The sequence below is a fragment of the Silurus meridionalis genome, chromosome 12 (assembly GCF_014805685.1).
Source record: "Silurus meridionalis isolate SWU-2019-XX chromosome 12, ASM1480568v1, whole genome shotgun sequence".
In the NCBI taxonomy this organism is placed as follows: Eukaryota; Metazoa; Chordata; class Actinopteri; order Siluriformes; family Siluridae; genus Silurus; species Silurus meridionalis.
The window spans coordinates 12,040,325-12,063,887 of NC_060895.1; the positions used below are offsets into that span (position 1 = coordinate 12,040,325).

A 23,563-nucleotide genomic window follows, 5' to 3' on the forward strand; every position below is an offset into this window, starting at 1 on the left:
CCATTAGGGGTCGCCACAGCGGATCATCCATCTCCATACCCCCCTGTCCTGTACATCTGCCTTTTTCAAACCAACTACCTGCATGTCTTTCCTCACCACATCCATAAACCTCCTCTTTGGCCTTCCTCTTATCCTCCTTCCTAGTGGCTCAATCCTAAGCATTCTCCTACCAACATACCCCATGTCCCTCCTCTGCACATGTACAAACCATCTCAATCTTGTCTCCCTCACCTTGTCTCCAAAACATCCTATATGTGCTGTTCCTCTATTAAACTCGTTTCTAATCCTGTCCATCCTTGTCACTCTCAATGAAAACCTTAACATCTTCAGCTCTGCTACCTCCAGCTCTGCCTCCTGTCTTTTACTCAATGCCACTGTCTCTAGATCATAAAACATCGCAGGTCTTACCACAGTCCTATAAACTTTCCCTTTCACTTTTGCAGACACTCTTCTATGACAAATCACTCCTGCCACTCTTCTCAACCCACTCCACCCTGCCTGCACTCTTTTCTTGTTGATCCCATGTACCTGAACTCCTCTTCCTTCTCCACCTCTTCTCACTGCAACCGCAGCACTCCACTGCCTTCCCTCTCATTCACACACATGTACTCTGTCTTACTCCTACTGACTTTCATTCCCCTTCTCTCCAGCGTCTACCTCCACCTCTCCAGGCTCTTCTCAACCTGCTCCCTACTCTCACGACAAATAACAATATCATCCGCAAACATCATAGTCCATGGAGACTCCTGTCTGTCCTCGTCCGTCAACCTGTCCATCACCACTGCAAACAGGAAAGGGCTTAGAGCCAGTCCTTGATGCAGTTCAACCTTCGCCCTGAACCAGTCTGTCTTTCCTACTGCACACTTCACTGCTGTAACACTGTCCTCATACATGTCCTGAACCACCCTCACAAACTTCTCTGACACACCTGACTTCCTCAGACAATACCAGAACTCCTCTCTCGGCACCCCACCATACGCTTTCTCTAAATCCACAAACACACAATGCAACTCCTTCTGACCTTCTGTATACTTCATCATCAAGCAAATATTGCATCTGTATGTATCAAGTGTATCAACTATGTACTAAGTAAAGGGTCTTCAGTTTTTTCCATAAAAAAAAAGACATTTCTAAATTCTGTTTTTACTTTGTCATTATTTGAATAACTCGGTCAACTATATCTACATATAGAGTAGATTATTGCAAGTTTGTGGGGGGAAAAAAGTGAAGTGGGTCTGAATTTTTGTTGTTGAATTGTAGATAGATTGCTCTGATATTACACTTAAAAACCAAAACAGAAAGATTCACAAACCCAACAGAGCTGCTGAGAACATCTAATGTAGAGCCAGTCAGCGCAGTGAAAAAGAAAATCAGTGTGAAACAAACACGGATTAGACGAACATGCTTCTATGAACAGTATGAAGGAGAACAGAACTGGCAAGAATGAGTCCATTAGTGTGACAGCAACCAAAGCAAATCGATAAATGATGCTTTAATTAGAACACTGACTCCTGGTTGTGTCAAGACAAAATCCATGTAATTTAATGACAACAGTTTAGCAGAAAGACTTAAATAAATAAAAAGAGTGGAAAAAACAGCACGATTTTTACAAATAATTCAAGGCCTCCCAAGCGGCACTGCAACAGGCATTCGTGGCAGGGAGCCAATAAGTCAAATTGACCGTGCTGCCTGGGTGGGAGGGACAGCATACTGTCTCTCAAATGTCAGTCACAGTGACACCAGCCTATCATGTGTGAATGGCAGATAGCACTTTCTTCTAAGTGTGGTCATGGTGGCCTGTGACACTGTATGAGCAACAGTTTTAAGAGATGCATTTGGATGGCTTCAGTGTTTCAGAGCTACCCCGGTGGTTAACAGTCACATGATGAAAGAAGCTAACTGACAGGTGTTTGTTTGTTGCTGAACAACATTTTGTGGGAAATACAAAATATATCAGTCAGTAAAATGTGGCTAACAAAACAAAAATCAAACAATTCGGTACTTCGGTTTTACATTTACTTTGAAAATTAATGAATTCTTACAAAATCTTACAGAAAATGTCCTTTAAAGTTTTTGGTGTGTTGGTGACCAAATTGGGGAGGGAAAAAATATTCTTCTCCACTTTGCTTGAAATAGGGCTCAGAGGAACCTCAATGTAAAAAATAAATAAATAAATAAAACCTATTAAAATTAATTTCTCAGTTGTAATAAAATGAATGGAAAACATAGCAGTTCAATCATAGCAGTTCAATCAATCAGTAAGAACGTACAAATTACCTGACAAGTGTGATTTATATTCTAACTGCAGCAGATTACTCATTACACATTAAAATACTGAATCATCTATAAACAGGGATCAGCATATCTGTACTTCAATCACATGCCCATGAACAAGCAAGATGGATTGCAGTACAAACTATTCTGCTATTGTAATATCATGTTCTCCAGTTGTCAATAATTCATTTTATATTGGACCAAAAGTTGTCAGTGTCACCCAGAATAATTGTTCTCTTGCTAAATCTACATCTAGATTGCTTTAAAGCTGCTTTACAAGAATGTCAAAAGTGATACACTCAAAAAACAAACTGTATTCTGGAAAATATTTATCAAGATGATGCATTAAGATGATGCGTTAATGTTTGTTGTATTGAAAACAGGTGTGAAAATGGAATTGTGAGAAGGTACGAAATAAGAAGCAGAATTATAAACTGTGGCCAATTTTTTGTAAAAAAAATGTATATGCATTATAAAGCTGCTTTCTTCTTCATACAGTCCAATCTGTCTGATTACTGACCGGGCAAGTCAACCGTGCAGCCATCTTCCTGTAATAAACTGACTTCAATGTTTTAAATGTTGGCATTTTGTTATTAAATGAAATAATTCACAGATGTAAGAAGTACAAAATGTAAAGGTTTGTTATTTATTTTGTAAAATCCAAGTACTATTTAAATATAAATGTATACAAATCAAACTAGATTGAATACTCATTGTTGAGGGAAGAAGTTTTATGTTTTTTTTAAGGTTGACTATTTTAGACATTTTCCTTTCAGCTTTCTCTGTTAAGGAAACACAGATGCTCCAGGCTTCCAGGGGTTATACTTACTGTTTTATTTTCATTATGAAAAAAATCTGACCAACATTTCCATCTTAAATTGGCAACAAAACTAAGACATAATCCATATTATTTTTTCCCATCAACTGAGATTTTTCATCATATCTGGAATCCATATCTTGATATTATTATTTATAATGCTATATCATACCTTTTTAAAGTATAATTCTTCACTCTCATTAAATGCAGAAAATAATGTACATGAATTGGAAAAACATTAGTCACCTTATAACTTCCAAAAGAATCCCCCCCCCCCCAAAAAGTTTTATAATTGCAGGTTTTATATAATAAAGATTATATGCAATGTTAAATGCACTGTTTAAGAGTATTAAATAAAAGACAAAGAAAAGTACAGTTGCATGAAACTGTAGTCAAGGTTGTGTGAAGGTTATTCGGAAAAATGTCACCAGCCTAATTATTTAATTATTCCCATTTTCTTAAAAACTCAGCCATTTGGTTTGCACAAGCCAGTGCACTCTTAGTGCCGGTCCCAAGCCCGGATAAATGGGGAGGGTTGCGTTAGGAAGAGCATCCAGCGTAACACGTGTGGCAAATCAAATATGCAGATCACGAAAAGAATTTCATACCGGATCTTCGAGGCCCGGGTTACCAAAGACCGCCACAGGTATCGTTAGCCAACAGGGTACCAGTGGAAATTGGGCTACTGTTTGGCCGAAGGAGGAGAAGGAGAGGAGGAACACGTCTACAGAAACGTCAGGAAAAGGAGAAGTGTATATCGGTAGGAGAATGCTGAGAATGGAGCCACCAGGAAGGAGAAAAAAAAGGGAGTCTGAGAAGAAGGTTTATGGATGTGGTGAGGGAAGACATGCAGGTAGTTTGGTTGAAAGAGGCAGATGTAGAGGACAGGGGGGTATGGAGACGGATAATCCGCTGTGGCGACCCCTAATGAGTGAAGCCGAAAGAAGAAGAAGAAGAAGATTCCCATTTTGCTATAATCACACACACACACACACACACACACACACACACACACACACACACACACACACACAAAATCAAGGTTAAACTACTGGTCTCTGTTCATTAAAGAACAAAGCACTTGTGACCTGCATCTGGGATCTCTGGCCTGCTCGAAATTTTGGAACAGTCTAGGTTACGTCCTCACCCACTATTACTTTCAATCTGCATCAACTTTCTTTTGTAGAGCAAATCCACACATCTACAAAGCTGGCTATATTCTACGCCTTATTAATCTGCATGTGTTGGAGATATATTTACAATCATACATCATCATTAGTCTCAGTAAATTTGACGATCTTTAGAACCCCGAGTTCCAAAGTTTCACATTTACATAAGTTTCTACTGTGGAGCTGTATGTACTGGAAGCTGTACGGTTTTGTAGCTTTTGAATAATTTATAGCAAAAGGTAGATACAGGTTTTTCAGAGAGAATCACACTGCAGGGTCAAAAGTTTGTAGACAGCTGACAATTTGTATGTGCTTTTTTTAACATCACATTCCACATTCCTTTCTAATTTGATGTTATATCATCATCCACTCTTCTGGGAAAATGCTTCACTAGATTTTGGAGTGTGCTTGTGGAGATTTGTGCTCATTTAGCCCCAAAGGCATTGGCAAAGCCAGGTACTGATGTAGGGCGAGGAGGCCTGGGGTGTAATCAACATAATTCATCCAAAAGGTGTTCAGTAGGGTTGAAGTCAGAGCTCTATAGCAGGCCACTGAAGATCTTCCACTCCAACCCATGTAAATGAAATCTTCATGGAGCTGGCTTGGTGCACAGGTATATAGTCATGCTGGAACAGGTTTGGGTCTCCAAGTTTAAGTGAAGAGAAAATGTAATTTAAACATGACCTTTACAATGTTCTCCAACTTTGTGATAACTGTTTGGGGAAGTTACAAATATGGCTTGAGATTTCAGATGTCCCAATACTTTTGTTTACATGATGTATAGTTCTCTTCTTCTGTCTATTCCTGTGTTTATACTAATTGGAATTATTGCTCTGTTTGGAGTCCCTCTAAATTGGTCATTAATGAGCATGGCTTGTGCAATATGTCCATACAAACTTTCCACTTGTTAAAGGCACATGCAATATCATAGAGCTGATAATTTACAAATAAATTGTGTTATGGCAAAAATAAAAGGCGCAATAAGACATTTTCTTTAGAGCTGCTCAGTAGTCGGTACACTTTTCCTTGCTACAATTTCCGTTTATATATACACAATTGGCCAGAAAAATTGGCCAAGCCCAAAATGGCAACTATTAAACTTTTAATGAACAAATCTCAAAAACAAATCATTGTTCAGGAAATGAACTCCATTGCCACTATGTGCTCGTTTAGTTTTGCTACAGTTAACTGGTTGGGGGACAAAGCGGTAAATTCACTTTTCAACTCCTCATTAACTGTTTAAAGCCATTGACAATGAACAAAACAACACCGGCACTTCTTTCTGAAAAACTTTTTCCAAAAGATTTCCATAAATCTTAAACATTTGAAAAAGTAAAAGAGAAAATCTCTCTCATACTATGTCGATCTACTTGATTTATTTGCTTAAGTCTTGCTAATTCCATTAGAAATGCCTTGTTCTTGAGGCCATTAAAAGCTTAACATTTTGCCATTTTGAGGTTGGCAAATTGTTTGACAGAAACGTTATATACACAGCAATAGTATAGTTTTTGTATTGAATGTTTTTGTGCTTAACTCACTTTGCTTTGCTTTACTCTGAAGTGTGCATTGACATTACTGGCCTGAAAAATGCAATACCAAATCATATTTGGCAAAGACAATTACAAAACCACCCACAGGAGCATAATTCCCCCTAATTATAAAAAATAAATAAATCAGGTATGGAGACGGCTGTTTATAAATTACACCCATGAAATTCTGCACAGTCTGATATGTTAAACATTAATCACTAATTTTTTACTGGTTATTTTATTACCTTAAAGTACGTTTACAATCTCTTCACTTACTGTTGGTAAAACAGGCTGCATAAACATTGTTCTAACTCAAACTGCTTTCTCCTTCCACCATTTATTAGTGAAACCAAACTGTATTTTCACTGAGATCAGATGATTGTTGCTATTCCCCATTTCACCAGGACAAGAGCAAAAACAGGCAAGTGAAACAGCAACAGGAAGAGCAGAGCGATGAGCCAGATGATAAAGAGGGTGGGTGATAGACCTGTCACATTGACAGGCACTTATTAACAAAGCCAGGAGGAGGGACGAGATGTGTGTACATGCAAAATGATATCAGAGCAAAGGGCAAACTGGGTTTGTAGGGGTGGAGTAGCGACAATTCTTCATGCCAGTTTCACTTCTTTCCAACAATATGAGAACATTACATGTACATACTGCACCATATAGAATCCTCAACATGAAATGTGCAGGTAGTGCAGATGTAAAACACACATCTAACATAGGTTTCCCTTTCGTATTCAATAAGCTAACTGCAGTTTGGTGGAGGAGACATTCAGTGGTTCATTTGTTGTTCATTCTTTAAACAAAAAGATTTAATTATTTTATTTATATATCATAAAACCGATTATTAAACATCAGATCACTAAAGCAACATGTCATGCTTTTGCTAGTTCTTTACACAGCTGATAGCGAAAAAAAGAAAAACAAATGCACAAAGTGATAAGAATTTACAATTACTATTATGTTATAAAATAACAGTCATTTTTTTGTTTATTCAGTCCATGAGTTACATTTCTATTATATTATAAAAGTGACCTCAGTTCCATGTGCTGTTGAAATGACCCAATTGAGCAATTACTATGAGCTTCGTTTTTAGTGTAAAACCAAAGTAATATACAGTAACCGACATACTTATGATTGGGCATTTTTTTATATAAATTATCACAGATTGCTACACATCAAGGATTTTTTGGTTATTTTAAAAATTGCAACAGCAGCCAAATATTAGGGAACACGGACTTCAAATTTATTTAATTTATCTATGAATTGGTTGGCCATGGGTGGCTCAGGAGATGGGCTTACATGGCTTAAGCTCTGATTTCCACCAATACTAGTAGTGCCACCTGGCAAAAAAACATTTAAGAACTTAGAAAAAAAAATTCATTGGGGTAAAATATAAAATCATAAACTAATCATAACAATGTTCACTACTTCTGATCTGCAAAAGCTTTTGTGTGTAACTTTTTGCCATCTTGAACGAATGATATTCTATTTCAGAAATAAAATACACAATAAATAGGCTATTGTCTCAATACTATTAAACTGTTCTTGTAATAATACTTATTCCCCATTAACAAGCTCTATTTCATACCAAAATGTCTCAAATTATATTGACACTTTGATATCTGTCTGTCTGTTAAAATAAATAAATAAAAATACTAAAGAGGAACAACCTTGGCATTTACTGTTAGTCATGCTGTGCTAAAGGCATTGAAATGTTCACAAAAAGATGCTCACATCAGACTGTATTAGGAATTTGGCATTTATAATCAGAAACAGCTAAAGGCTTAATTCATTAAAAAGAAACACATAAATTAAACATCAGTGTGTGTGTGTGTGTGTGTGTGTGTGTGTGTGTGTGTGTGTGTGTGTGTGTGTGATATCCACCCAGTTCATATTATAACACACATTTGCAGATCCACACCTGTACTGTGCATCAAGGAGACCAAACAACTTTTTCTAGACATAATATTTTTGTTCATTGACTAAATCAATCAGCAAGCAAAAATATACTGCATACAAAAAAATAAAATCATACAGACACAGGAGAAACGCTTAATCTATTTTCACATCAGAATGGGGTGTGTGATCTCAGTGACACTGACCATGGCATGGTTGTTGGTGCCAGACAGGCTGGTGTGAGTATTTCAGAACCTGCGTTTCTCCTGGGATATTCATGCACAATGTCTAGAATTTACACAGAATGATGTGGAAAAAAAACTGTAAGTGACAGTTCCACAGTTCCATAGGCAGAAACACGTTTTGATGAGAGAGGTCAGACAAAAATGGGCAACTATTTTGAGCTGACAGGAAAGCTAGAGTATCTCACTTTTATAACCGGTGAGCAAAAAATAGAACACAACACGTCAAAACTTGAGGCAGATGAGGTAAAACAGCAGAAGACCACAATGGGTACCACATCTGTCAACCAAGAACAGAACTCTTGCCAGAGAAGGCAGAGGCTCACCAAATCTGTATAGGATAAGATTCAAATAAGATTCCCTGCTCTTTTTGATGTTGAGGGACAGAGATTGCTGTGCAGTCTAATTCCATGGACCCAAACTACCTTTCCAGTCCACGTTAATATAGGTGGTTTAATGGTGTGGCCAATATTTCAGTGGCATGCTTTAGGCCTGTTATTACCACTCAACTTTCACTTGAATGCCAAAACCTAACAGAGTATTGTTGATCTACCGCCTACACAAGTCTAACACAAGGTGTCTTAACTGGGCTCTGGACTCAAACTGGTTGAGGCTGTTCTGAAAGCAAAGGCTGTCCTAACCATTAATAGTTTCCAATAAAGTGGCCAGTGAGTCCACATAACCAGTGCAGCTCTGGCGCTTAAATGCAAAGGCACTTTTCTGATGTTTTCTTCCACAGATTCATTTATTTGATTCAAAAAGATTCTGTTTGGTCCATAATGCATACAGCATGATTCACAATGACTGTTTTGAATGATTGTTTTTTTAAATCCTTGCTCTGTTCCTCTATTATTCCTTGTGTGTGTTGCTATAGAAAATGATAATTAGAAAAATGGATCACAAATTTCATCAGCGAGCATCTGATTACCCTTGAAGCTCTCTCTTTGATCCATAAATCCATTATTCAATAAAGTGGGCTCTGCTTTTGGAGATTTATTTTTAGGTTTTTTTTTTTTTTTACTTTCTTAAAATAAATCTGGTCTAACGAACCATGGCTTCAGCATAATGCCACATTACTTTTCATTTCCTTTTTAATACTTTTCCCAAAATCCTGTTCAGATCAGCTGAGAGACAAAGCAAAAGGGGCTTCGAGGCAACCACACACCAAGCAATACAGCAAATATGCTGGGGGACAAAACATCTTACTAAAACCTCAGAGCGAGCACTTGACCTTCTCAAGGTTTTAGAAATACACATCATTCAGCCAGGGTAAAAGCAGGGCATCGCCAATTGGATCCGTCTTGCAAGAACTGCAAGACAACATGTCTGTAGGGAGCACAAAAATAGCCAATAGTGAAAACAGATTAAGTTGAAATCGAAGGACCCGTGACGAAGTGTCAGCAACAGTAACCTGCAGACGGTTTGTTTTTTCTAAGACCAAAACCTGTAAGTAAGCTCTGCTAGTGCAATACCACACCAGTTGCATCTAGGGTCACAGGACAACCTTCAGTTAGACAAAAATAAGCAAGCACATGAGAAGGACTATTACAGCACCCTCTCAGATCTAGCCTTGACACACAATCACATGATGGTTGGATTCACTTTTAGCATTATATAAGGGTATACTAGGCATAGCTACTGAAATTTTTCTGGTTTTAGTGCTGTTGTGGATATTTACACAGTAATGTAAAGCTTTTAAACTTGTGCAATGTTAATGCCAGTGTTGCTTTTTCTTATTTTCTGCAAAAAAAAAAAAAAAAAAAAACTTTGTTTACCCATTATATGTACCTGATACAAATACCAAAAACTGATCTATATGGTAACTATATGGCAAACAGTGCTTCAGGTTGTTCAACATTGTGCTGCAGTTTGTGCACCTTTGTGCATCAGTTTGTTCTATTTGGCAGCCATTTATCAAACTGACATGAACTCCTCCCTGTCCGAGTCCCTGCCCTGTTTTTCGATTGTGCCCTGTGAGTGTGCGTGTGTCCCTAAGGAAAAAATTATCCTGCATGTGAAAGGGCTGAATCCCTCTATGTGATACTATGATACTGCCCTGGCATCGACAATATATTTATGATAGAAAATCTGGCAACCAAAATGTTGGGTAATGTATGTGTGTGTGTCTGTGTGTGTGTGCACGCAATATATATATATTTACACACACAGTATCTTGGATATGTTATATATACACCCTAAGTGATAAAAGCTGTACGTCGTGTAACCATGTATAGTAATGTAATTTTTAAATAGTCGTTTTATTTTATTCTTTTGTATTGTGAACTATACATACATATACACGATATACATCTTTAGGAGACAAATAAAGTAACAGCATAAATTAAATGATGATGTAAAAACAAAGTGCTGGATGGAGGTTTGCAAGCTCCTAATGCTTTGTATGAAACTAAGGAGCAAGGTATCACCTTGTCTCCGTCTCCTGCTGTGTTGGTGACTATTTGCTCATGATTTAAACAATGATCTGAGAAAAAAAACAGACATGAGTTCTGCAGCATTGCTTTAGAGGTTGCAGAAGATCCGCTTGTCAGTGCTCAGACCATACACCGCACATCGCAACAAGTCAATTTGCATGGCTGTCGTCCCAGAAGAAAGCCGCTCCTGAAACTGGCTCACAAGAAAGTCTGCAAACAGTTTGCTAAAGACAACCTTTCCAAGAGCATAAATTACTCTAACCATGTCCTATGGTCTAAAGAGTCAAAGATAAACTTGTTTGGCTCTGATGGTGTCCAGCATGTGTGGGGGCACCCCGGTGAGGTGTAACAAGAAAATTGTGTCTTGCCTACAATCAAGCATGGTGGTGGTAGCATCATGGTCTTGGCCTGCATGAGTGCTGCTGGTACTGGGGACCTGCTGTTCATTAAAGCAAACATGGATTTCAACATGTACTGTGGCATTTTGAAGCAGAACATGATGCCCTCCCTTTATCTTAATGTCATTCAAGAAACTGGGATATCCAATTTGCCAAACAATTCATGAAACAAAAACACAGAAATAAATAAATCAAATGCTGCTAGTTAAATCAGAGCTCCAACTGGCTCCAATAGTTCTGTTTCTTTCATGTCTGTCATTCAATTCCGGAAGTTTCATGCCTTTTTTCCCTCAACTTTTTTCTCTCTGATAACTGTTGCTTGCCGCATTTACTGACCTTGGGTTAAAGAGAAACATTTTTGCTGACAAAAAAAGAAACTCTTTTTTTTTTTTTTTGCAATTCTCTTTTTTATATGTTTCACTCTGGATAAAAATAATTTGAAAAAATGTTTATGTCTGATTATAGGTATCCATGATCATTTAAATCACACTTTATTTGTACCAAATCTCACACTATGACCATTCAACACAAACACAGTCCTCCTAGTATCACACTACACTCACTCCTGTCTCTGGGTTTATTTCATACCTGTGGGAAGAACTGCAGTCTACTGCCTCCTACTAATCCTGACAATATAATTTTGGACGGACTACAAGACTAAGAGGGTAAGAAATATAAACATAGTTTCCACCAGGATTGAACAAAATACTTTAAAAAGCCCTCAGCAACACAAGTTCACATATTTAAGCAGAAAACAGTGTGATACTAAAGACTGGTCATTAGATAAGCGTTTTCTGGTAACAGATTTCAGAAATGTACATACCCCACAATGATTTAATTTCAACTCCTCTTAATGATTTCATTGTAACAAAAAACTGTCTTCTCTGCCAGACTGCGTGGGCATAACAGATTACATACTGATTTCCAGTGGCAACTCCATGAAAGCGTAAATAACTCAGGATCTGAAAGTGCTAGTATTAGGACTGAGAGAAGGAAAAAACGAATTTTACTTTCAATGCACCACTGGTGTATTTTGCACATAAAAGAACATTATAATAGTTAAGCAACCTTTTAATTATTTTATTTCCTATTTATTTCTAAACCAGTTCTAACCTATTACCGTAATTTCCGGACTATTAAGCGCATCCATATATAAGCCACACCGACTGAATTTGACAAATATTTTTATTTTGAACATAAATAAGCCGCACCTGTGTGTACGCACAGGTGTCTACACTAAAACTAATGAACTTTAAACAGGCTTTAATGAAAGACAGTGTTTGTTACACGGTGTAACGGGTGAAATATATTGTGGCTCCTTTAAAAGCAGAGCGGTATTTTGGGAATAGCATGCCGCCGCATTTTTTCCGGTATTACTGCATGTGTGCAAGACCGAGGAATATGTCCTTATTATTTTCTGATGCTCATTTTTAAGTTTTTTTGACTAACTCGTAACGCTGTTGCCAAGAAAAATAAAAAAGCAAGAGTTTTGGAAACCTGTCTGTGCTCATATGATTTCTGTTGCAACTGGAGTTAGCAAGCTCTCCGTGGCCCAGACTCAACGCGTTACAACGGCTTGAATCTAAACAATAGCCTACCAAGACAGTCATTGTTCACCGTCTTCCTCCTTCCTTTCACAACTATTTCTTTAGAAAGATTTCTTTTGGCATCGTCGTGCGGCAAAAGAAAAATATTAAATGTGTGGTGAAGCTTTTCTCCCGATGCCGTGCAGCTCAGAACACAGGTGAGGTGCGTTTTTTTGTTTCCGTTTGGAAATTTCATTGGTCTAATGTTATGTCGCTCAGTTTTTTTGCCTGAAGTTTGTGAAACCGGAAAAAACCCAAGAAAAATCCATAAATTAGCCACTTTGTTGTTTAAGCCGCGGGTTTCAAAATGTGGGGAAAAAAGTAGCGGCTTATAGTCCGAAAAAAACGGTAATCTGCTCCCGGTGGTGCTTAAGACCAGAATCACATCAATGGTGGGGTTAGATCTTTTACCTCCCAAACTTTCATGATGCCACCTGCCTGATCATTTGAGTCTTTTCTTTCTTCTCATTACCTTTTTCCCCTTTATTCTTTTTATAACTTTTCCAGAGTTCTTGATTGTGCATACAGCAACTTTGAGTGTAAGACAGCTATTATTTATAAGAAATGCATTTAGCTATTTTTTATGGTTTATTAGCTGCTAAATAGGATAGACAATTCTAAAGTGTGAAAATTGACATTTTAGTCAAGAACATATGACAAAAATTCATGAGCTGAATAATAACAACAAAAAAAAGGCAAAATAATTAACTGATGACTCATAATCTTCCGTACGGAAAGACAAACACTAAATGCAAAAATAAATAAAAAGCTGCATTATTGGAAGGAGGTAGGAACATTAATGATTCTGAAAGAGAGGAAAAAGAGTAGCTCGCCTGTGCCTCGCTGATAAAAGGTTAAAGGACGGCCTTCCTTCTGTCTGGACATGACAAGGCAGGTCATTACCTGGGAAAGGGCAAGTTTATTAACAGTAAAAGGTTACTCAGCTCAACACGAGCTGACAAATCCTTCTAACCATCCATCTATCTATCTATCCATCCCTCCATCCAACCATGTGATGAGAAGGCCAGGCTCTACTCAATTGGAAGTGATGAACTCAGAAATGCCATAAGAAAGGGAAGAAATGCCAGGTGCTAGCAGATAAAGCTGACAAGGAGTAAGCTAAGGAGTAAGTGTAAACACAAGTGTGCTTATTGCTGTTATAACTGGAAACACTGCACATGGACAAAAGAGCAAAATGTTACTGCCCATCACACTGTCAAATGGACTACAAGTGCAGCTCTGGGGCTCTGTACACTCTACTGGCAAGACGTGCGGTGCTACAGTGTGTAAGTGTCTAATCTCTCTGGATAAGGGCATCTGCCAAATGCCATAAACATAATGTAAATATCTGTATTTATTTGTTTACATGTGTAGACAGTCAGACCCAAACATCAGTTCTGTAATCAAGTATAATTACACACAATTTGAAGGCACAAGCTTTACCAAAGCAATGTTCTAAACTTTCAAAATGACTGGACAAAGGGTTCCTTATATGGGCTAGCCAGCATTTATACTGTTCTTTAAATTGTTGTTACAATATAGTTAAAGTACTAATAAGGCACAAAAAATACTGCAATTATTAATTTTATTATGCAGCTGATCATTTGAGCACAAAGACAAATTAATCCGATTAGCTTTTCTGGCAAGAGCTGCTTTAATTAGCAGCTTGCCAAGCCACCGGTGAAATAAAGGTTATATACATGACTGTATCTGCTGTCAAAAAAAAAGAAGAGGTTTATAAATAAACACCTTATACACAAGAACCTGATTTTAAACCACAAACTCAATGTGTAGTGTGATACTGTAATTTATTTTTTTAGTACACTATGACCTTATTTTATTACATTTATTACATGTCTTCCACTGACTTCTGAGTTTTGTGTCTTGTATTGTTTCAACACTCTTGCCAGTAAGAGATAAGCACTGAACTCTTATCTGCTCTGGGGTTCTCTATTTAATGTTTGATGATAAAATCTTCAATCTGCCCACAAAATCGCTAAACCTAAATTCATCATTCTCAATACTAGATTGCAGGGATATGACAAACCTTGCTTTTTCTGTTTATAATGCCTCTTGTTTTACTGGATTACTTAAAAAGACTGCTAATCAAAACAGCATTGGCATTATCAATGTTGCTCGAAGAAAACAGAAGGAGCAGGAATTCCCAAGGATGTCAATTCCATTATCGGAAGTCCCAGTACTTCTTGATATTGGTTTTTTTAGTTCCCCACTTTGATTTAAACCAATCAGTGCTTTAGCATTTTTATAGATTTCAAAGCGCCTAAGGGTTTTAACTAAATAGATATATTTTCACACCCTTAACATTTTCAACTTGTTTTCTTTACAATTCATTACACATATTTGATTAAAGCAGCTTTTACTCATGTACTCTTTTTCATATAATTTTGGTGTGTTATTATTTCCCCCCAGATCCCCCCAAATGCACAATTATTTTTCAAGATAAGACAACTTAAGGAAATATTTTTTTGTCATGGCTCACTACTATACTGCTTCATGGGTTACTGGATTATCAATACCTTAGTTAGGTATATAAGTCCATATATAAGTTATATTATAATACATCTATATTGTAATAACATGTAATATACATTTTATATACACATATATACATACACTATATCAGTATCCACTACCAAGCTCAAGCAACAGTTAGCTACTAATAGCAACAAATGTCCCAAAGTCAAGTGTGCTAATAATTCTTTCAGTAAAAATAGACAAGAGGGAGAAAAATCGTTTTTTTTGGGCATCTAGTGGACTAGGAAGAGTCTTCTACACCTACACCTCATAGTCTTAATTTACACACTGCAAACACAATCAGGAGTAATAAAAGTAAAGTAAAAAAGATGACGCTATAACGTGGTTTAATGACGGTGATTACTGAAGGTGTTTCTGAGCCCATGCCGTGCCACCTGAGGGCCCTAACATTTACTAACATCCAATACTGGTTTTCACCATTGTCCCTTGCACACAGAGATTTCTCCAGATTCTCTAAATCTATTATATTTATTGTGGATGATGAGACATCAAAAAAAGTATTTAAATTGTGAAGTTCAAGAACATTATTCTGAAATTGTTTCACAATTTGTAAATGCAGTTTTCTGCAGTTTGGTGAACCTCTGCTCATCTTTACTTCTGAGAGTCTCTAAGTCTCTAAGATATTTTTTTATAACAAAATATGTATTAAAAACATATTACAAATATGTACTACATCTTTGTATCCTGGACTAAAATATGTTTTGTTCTTGCATATATCGTATATTTAAACCAAGTAAAAATTGAGCTCTCAAAAATTCTCCTCAATTTAAAAAAAATTGCTGCTCACTAGTAACAATTTGAAAGCCAGCATGTAATTAGTCAACTGATTGATTTAGCTTATGCTGATTTCTCTATGACATGTCCAATCCAGCAAACCTTCCTGGAAAACCATCATTATTAAGCAAGGTTTTAAACATCTTTGTGCAGACTGACTATTTTTGTTTGTTAAATTGGCTTCATACATAACATGATTACCAAGATTAATAAAATAATATAAATACATTCATGTGCAATTAAAAAAAATCTATGTATGGTTTCACAGGAAAAAACTGGTCAAAAGCTGATTTTTCACCTTTAATGGCTTTTTCCTTGAACTCAGCCTAAGAAACATTTGACAGGTTTTCCCACACCATATTATTGGCCTACCTTGTTAACCAAGTCTTATGACTTATGTCTTCTTTTATTTATTTTTTTTATTTTAACCAGAATAAGTCAAACGGCCTTGTTTTTTTTAGTCAGCCAATTAAAATAATTAATGCTTTAACTAAACAGTTAATCATAATGATCACAATCATCTGTTCAGATTAGCCCTAATTGCTATTTATTGCTAGATTCCATTAAATAATTTTTGATTGGTGTCATTCTTTAATTGCAGTGGGTGGATATAAATAATGCTTAGTGCTCTGTTGAGAGAAGTGTCTATATCATTTAATATGTCTCAATCATGATGAATATGGCCTCTCAGTTTTAATCATAAACAGCAATATGAATTATTAAGTATTGGTCATTACACTTGAGTTTTCAATCTTCTTTCGCATAAGCGCAGTGTTATGTCTGTTACTTCTGAAAAACAACAGGATAAACCTAAACAACCCCTCAAAAAGCACCGCAGCTGGCCGCAGAATGGTCTAAAGCTCATCTTGCGATTTGGAGACAAAAGATTTTGTGCAGAATCTAAACTTTTTAGTAAAATCTCACCTGTGTGACCACTACTATGAAGCTTGTCTCAAAGTCATAAATAGGAAGACAGCATGAGATCATGCAAAGGTCAGAGGACAGCAAAAATTAAAAAATGTAACCCAAACAATATAATAGACAGACAAATAATAATAAGGATATTTGTCTGTCTATATTTAAAAAAATATATAAATATCATTACCTGTTGCACTTTATGAGATGATCCAAATAAAGTTGTGGATCATCTCATAAAGTGCAACAGGTAATGATATTTATATATTTTTTTAAATGACCGAATAGGCTTTAGAGTGAGAAAGAAACATGGTTTGAAGAGGAGAAACCCGTCTTTGTTCTGTGTATCTAGGGAGAAAGAATTCTTTCTTATGAACAGAGCACTCAACAAAACACCAGCATACATTCCCCTGGAGAGATCCCAGAAAGGACCTGGCACACAAAACAAGCCACCCGCTAACACGCTTACTGCATTAAACACCTATTTGCTGTGATTCACTTAAAACGTGGGCTTGAGAGGGCTTCATTCAGCAATGCGCTCTCAACATTTTCACCTTCGCTTTCTCAATGGATTTACCAATGTTCTGATTTCACCTCAACCTTCTCGCCATTCTTCTCTTCCTGAATGTGTTCAACTACATAACAGCTAACACGTGTGACTCACAATCCCACCAGTCTAAAAGTGACAGGAAGCCATGCTGGGCTATGGGGTGCGCGATAGGCTCTGGGGCGTGTGCCGGGGAGTGATGCCAAGTGGAAAAATTGGAAAGAGATTTCCAAGAGGGTTCTAGAGGTTTTTGTGATGTAATTGTGTAGTCACTGGATCGGATAATGAAGTGCCCGAATTAGAAAGAAAATCAGCTCTGGAGTACCCTAATGCAAACCAGCTCCGTGAATGTTTTCCATCTCAGCGCCTAAGCGAACACAACACAACAGCAGTTTATTCAAGCTGAAAGAATGGCAAGAAAGGTGCACACAAAAAAACTTTTTTACACTAAAGTAGAAACTCAAATCTCTTGCTTTCATCAATTTTCTCAAAAAAGTTAATAAAAGGTTCTGCCAAAGCTTGTTTTACAAAGCACCTAATGGATATTATTTAAATTAAATAACAATTAACTAAAATATATACAAAGTGATTACAATTCTTTCTCTTGCAACAGTTTTTTTATAGAACAATGTATACCACTGAACACCACAGAGGCACAGAATCCCTTTAACCAGTGGTCCCCAAACCCCGGGCCCCAGACCGGCACCAGTCCATGGGCCAATTGGTACCGGACCACACAGAAAGAATACATAACTTAAATTATTTCTATTTTATTTATTATCTGATTCTGAACAATGTTTTATTTTGGAAAATTACCGGATTCTCTCCGCCACATCATAATGACTCTTGATGCATGTGAAGATTCTTGCCTCGGTCACATCTTACCTACATCCTCTACCTTCTTAAAGGGGATGCTCCGGCCGCTAACACATAATACATCAGCGCTAAATTAAAAACCCCAAGCTAGCAAAATAACCAAAAACGGCTAGCTTGCAGACCTTTATGATTATGTTCAAGAGAACTTAAAACTCTGTTTTACTCAATTTTACTAAGGGAACAGGACGTAGGGGGTGCACTGGTGGAAACCAAGGGCTGCAAGCAGGATTTATTTTTGCCTATATGCTAAATTCTCTGCAACATGGAAAGCATCAGCAAAAAGTATATGATAAATAGTGAGGTCAGCTCATCCAGTCATACTGTTAAGCCTTAATCCGAATTGAACACTTGATGTAAAGGCAGAAATATGGCGAATATTCAACAACAAAAAACTTCTAATCCCTTAAAGAATGAGGTGAAGGAGGTCTACTAAACTTTGCCCTCTGTTCCATCATATCTCAAAAAGGTTAATTACACAAGTCAAGCCTCTAGCTTTTGCTGAAGTTAGAAGAAATAAACGGTTTGCTGGAACCCCGCAGGTAGCAAGGCTAAAGATGGCACAAATGTATCTAAGAAAGTGTGTGTTACTAAAATTGCTAAATAAATGCGTTCCAAATGGAGAGATTTGCATTCAATTATATTGTTCCAATATAGTATCAGAAATGTGTGTCTCTGTTTCCTTGACGTAGAACTCTTTACTTTTGTTTTGCTGAGATTTGCTACATTCCTCTACATTCCTTCCTTAGGTAGACCGATGTTTTTTGCGATTGTAAAGTTCTTTTTTTCAGGTATTGATGAAGAAAATCCAGAAAAGCTCAGGCCAGAATAATTAAGTGAAATTAAATTTGGAAAAGTAAACACGCTTTCTATTGGAAGTCTAAACGATGTATTTTGGACATCCTGTTTTAAATTAGCGTGAAGTGTTTAGCGCTGGAAAAAAATCTTTACTGTCAATACCAGCAGTAAATTCACTGGAAGTAGGGCTTGTGGGTATACATTTAGAGCTGTACGGATGTTAGTTTCAGATCGTTAGGCATGATGATTGGAAAGAACAGGTGGAACATTGCTTCTAGTTAAATCTTCTCAGTTGGCAGCAGTTGGGGGGGATTGAAAGGTCTAAATTGAATTTGTGAATTAAATCATGGCGTTTAAAATGCTAGTAATCAGCACTGTGCACATTATTCAAATCATTTAATGATCTATTTTGTGTGCATAGTTTTTTTTTTGGTTCTCTAATTTGATTTTTTTGGAGCTCTAATTGGTATGTAAACCCATTAAAGGTTGATAATGAGATCTACTATATTAGTAAAGAAAAAGATTATTGATATTCCCAAGCAAAAATGTATAAATAAATTAAATATTTAATTACTAAATGTAATACATTATACACCATACCATGTATATCTAATTGATATTCAACCTAATATTGCCCACTTGGACAGTTGTCTTGTTCCACATAAGTAATCTCAATTTCAAAAACAGAACAGCAGATTTTCACAAATGCACACACACACACACACACACACACACACACACACACACACACACACACACACACACAGGCACAAAATTCAGAACACACTCCTTGCTGTATTTTCTGTCCTGCTGTTTACAATATGAATAACTATCTGTCTGACTCACCTCTTTTGGCTTTCGCCTGCCTCACCCTCCATATTGTTTTGTGGATCTCAAAATTGTAGTTGGAAGGCAGAACACTAACTGCCTCTTGAAGCTCGGGGTCTTTAAGAATCTCATCAGGAATCTGATTCGCAACCCTCCTCGGGCCTTTCACTAAACCACAATAATAAAAAAAGCAATACTGTTTCAGCAAACAAGCATTCCGACCAAGTTGTGAAAACCAAAATGTTATATGTATTTTTATTGCTTTGTCCAATGGCTTTAAAACATTTTAGGTGCCTTGCAAAATGAATGATTAGGTTTGCATTTATTTTACTCTAGAACATTTTTGCCAGAGCTAAAAGTGAAACATAGCCAGAGGGTTCAGCAACAAATCAGAGTTAATTAACTATTATTAAGTTCTAATGGTTATTACCTGCCTGGTTATTGCAGCCTTTCTAATTTGAAGCATTTCACTTATAGCAAATAAAAATGTTTTTGTTCATTCTAACCCATTCCAAAAAGTATATACAATTACCTTTGTGTTTCTTTTAAGCCTGATGTATTCAATAGTTTATTGTTATCATTATGTATCGATGAGAATCTTAATTGTAGGCATTTTTTTGGGGTCTTCATGGACTTGCTACCCAATGTGTCTTTAAACTAAGTGAGAAGTCAAACTTTTTGTATTGTTAAAAACAAACTTTCTGCTGCATCATTGTGAAAGCAATATCTATAGCCAACCACAGAAATCCAGGATAAAGTGTTACAACGAATTTCAGATCCCTGAAAGGTTAGATAACAAACGCTATATATGCAGAGATGTGCTACGGGTTGCAACATATCCCTAAAGAACCAGATTTTGCCTAGTACTAAAAATGTCAGCAGATTGTCATGTGTCTGTAATGTTAAACAAAACCTTTTACTTGTATTTTAATATTTATAATAAAACTGCTTGCATATTAATATTTATAATACACATATATAAAAGTTAATTAAATTTTTTTAAGACAGTATTGAAGATTACATGCTAATTATAAATATTCATATTTTGTCTTTCAAATAAAAGTTTTTTCAATTACTTCTAGGTCTCTTTCCATGATCTTCTACCTACTGATATTAACACTAGCAGGATTTAAGCCTTTGCTTTATACAACATGCAATGCTGCAGTACTTTATTCTTTCACTCTGTCCAGCTCCTCCTCGTTTTTACATCTGTACACCATCACGCTTATCATTTCATAGTTTTATAATTAGCCAGATTAGGTTCCTGCTAACTAGAAGCACATCTGAATCACATTGTTTCACCACATTCTGGATCTTCAAGCCTAAAATTGACTTTACAACAATGTTTTGAGCTGGACATAATTGCAGATTTCACTAAGTGAAAAAAAAGCTATTGTTCTTTTGTTTTAAGTCCTAAAGTCTAACATGATCCTTTTCGTTTAAGTCCTCACCTACTGAACCCCACTGTAAATGTGCAAGACATAACTTTTCTTTATGCATCAGGTTGTTTGCCATGTTGTCACAGGATGTCAGCATGACAGACAACCCTGGATTTCTCACACATAATAAAAATCAACTAACAAAGCAGCATAAGAAGCATTTCAATATAAAGATACTTTAATAATTCAGAGTGGATTCATCATTTGATCTCTCAATAATAGGGCTATATATGACTTATGTGATATAGCACAAATAAATACTTTTTACTCAAATGGCGTTTTTAAAAAAAAACGAGATCATAAAATATTTCCGGTTTACAGGTGAAGCACTAGACAGGTGGAAAGTGGAAAAAAAACATTGGCACATTTATTTTGACATTTGACAGTTCAGAGCAGTTTATGGTGCTATCCAGATTTGGGTTTAAAGCACCGATGGGGTGCAACCGTTCTTGTTATTATTGTTTTTATCTACTTTAATAATATATTGTTTTTATGTCAATTAAGCTACATCTACTTTCAGCAAGCATAAGCTCTTAGGTACAGTAGCCTTCACACACACGTTAATAAAGCATGCCTTGTGCTGCTTAATAGACCCAGTACTGCTACCGCGAGAGCAGTGACAAGAACATATCACACACTTCTACATCCTGGCAGTCAGAAAAACTGGGACAAATACACACGCATGTTTACCTGTCGGCTTTTTGGCGACGATTTCAACTTCTCCAATGGGCGCCGCCATGTTTAAGCGCTACACTGCACGTGGGGTGTAAGAGGAAAGGCATCATCAATGGAGCAGCGAGCAATTCAACGCTCATCGATGACATCCGCAGTATCTTTTGAATACACTTAGATAAAGCATTAGGAGATCATTTCCCCCTCCAAATCCTAAACAATCCTAAACACCCATCTTGGTAAGACAGTCTTAACTTGTATTTATGAGTGTAATTTCTGCAACCCAATATAATCTGTCTTTACAATAAATGTCAGGGACAGAGGACATGTTCAAAACCACAACTAGTTAAACTATAGTGCACTAAGAAGGAAGGAACTACCATTTCTACTGGAGACAACCCCACCCCAAAACAACACAAAACAAACAAAAACAATATACACCTTCATAGAATTTGTAATGGTGTTAATGAAGTCAAGTTAAACCAAGCCAAGCTATACAGAGCACATTTAACCAGTGGCCGTCAGGTCTAGCAAAGCCTTGTCTGCTAGTCTTACTCTTTCTTTCTTCTTCCTTTGGCTGCTCTTATTAGGGGTCGCCACAGCAGATCATCCGTCTCCATACTACCCTGTCCTCTACATCTGCCTCTTTCAAACCAATTATTTCCACTTGTCTATACTTTTCATTTGATAGTTTTTATCTCAGGTGTGCTGCTACAAGGAGTGTAATTTTACTGTGGAGTTTTTATCCAATTAAATTTCAGCTGTTACATCACATCATAGAATACATAACAAAGAAGCTCTCGATTAGATTGCGAGATGACCTCACTGGGGCCGTCTAGAAGGTGTCCAGTAACATTGGCATTTTGACATTCTTTGATTGGATGGTCAGAAAACTAATTAGTTAGAGCTCACACACACACATATATATATATATATATATATATATATATATATATATATATATATATATATATATATATATATATATATACAGCGGGTACAGAAAGTATTCAGAACCCCTTAAATTTTCACTCTTTATTATATTGCAGCCATTTGCTAAAATCATCTAAGTTCATTTCTTTTCCTCATTAATGTACACATAGCACCCCATATTGACAGAAAAACACAGAATTGTTGACATTTTTGGCGATTTATTGAAAAAGAAAAACTGAAATATCACATGGTCCTAAGTAATCAGGCCCTTTGCTGTGACACTCATATATTTAACTCAGGTGCTATCCATTTTTTCTGATCAGCCTTGAGATGGTTCTACACCTTCATTTGAGTCGAGCTGTGTTTGATTATACTGATTGGACTTGATTAGGAAAGCCACACACCTGTCTATATAAGACCTTACAGATCACAATGCATGTCAGAGCAAATGAGAATCATGAGGTCGATGGAACTGCCTGAAGAGCTCAGAGACAGAAGTGTGGCAAGGCACAGATCTAGCCAAGGTTACTAAAAAAAATTCTGCTGCACTTAAAGTTCCTAAGAGCACAGTGGTCTCCATAATCCTTAAATGGAAGACGTTTTGGACGAACAGAACCCTCCTAGAGCTGACCTATTGGGGAGAAGAGCCTTGGTGAAAGAGGAAAAGAAAAAAACAAAGATCACTGTGGCTGAGCTCCAGAGATGCAGTCGGAAGATGGAAGAAAGTTGTAGAAAGTCAACCATCACTGCAGCCCTCCACCAATCAGGGCTTTATGGCAGAGTGGCCCGACGGAAGCCTCTCCTCAGTGCAAGACACATTAAAGCCCGCATGGAGTTTGCTAAAAAACACCTGAAGGACTCCAAGATGGTGAGAAA

The 23,563-nt window shown here is 36.8% G+C and overlaps 1 protein-coding gene across 1 annotated transcript in view; it reads right to left on the reverse strand.

Moving 5' to 3' along the window:
• Positions 1 to 21,930, reverse strand: part of dph1 (diphthamide biosynthesis 1) — a 93,897-nt gene extending 71,967 nt beyond the window's left edge. The window contains exons 1-2 of the mRNA XM_046862412.1: positions 21,773 to 21,930; positions 19,662 to 19,811 (exon numbers count right to left, since the gene is read on the reverse strand). Coding sequence (XP_046718368.1) covers positions 19,662 to 19,811; positions 21,773 to 21,821 — 199 coding nt within the window. The 5' untranslated portion in view covers positions 21,822 to 21,930. The remainder of the gene's footprint in view (positions 1 to 19,661; positions 19,812 to 21,772) is intronic.
• Between the last annotated feature and the right edge of the window lie 1,633 nt (positions 21,931 to 23,563).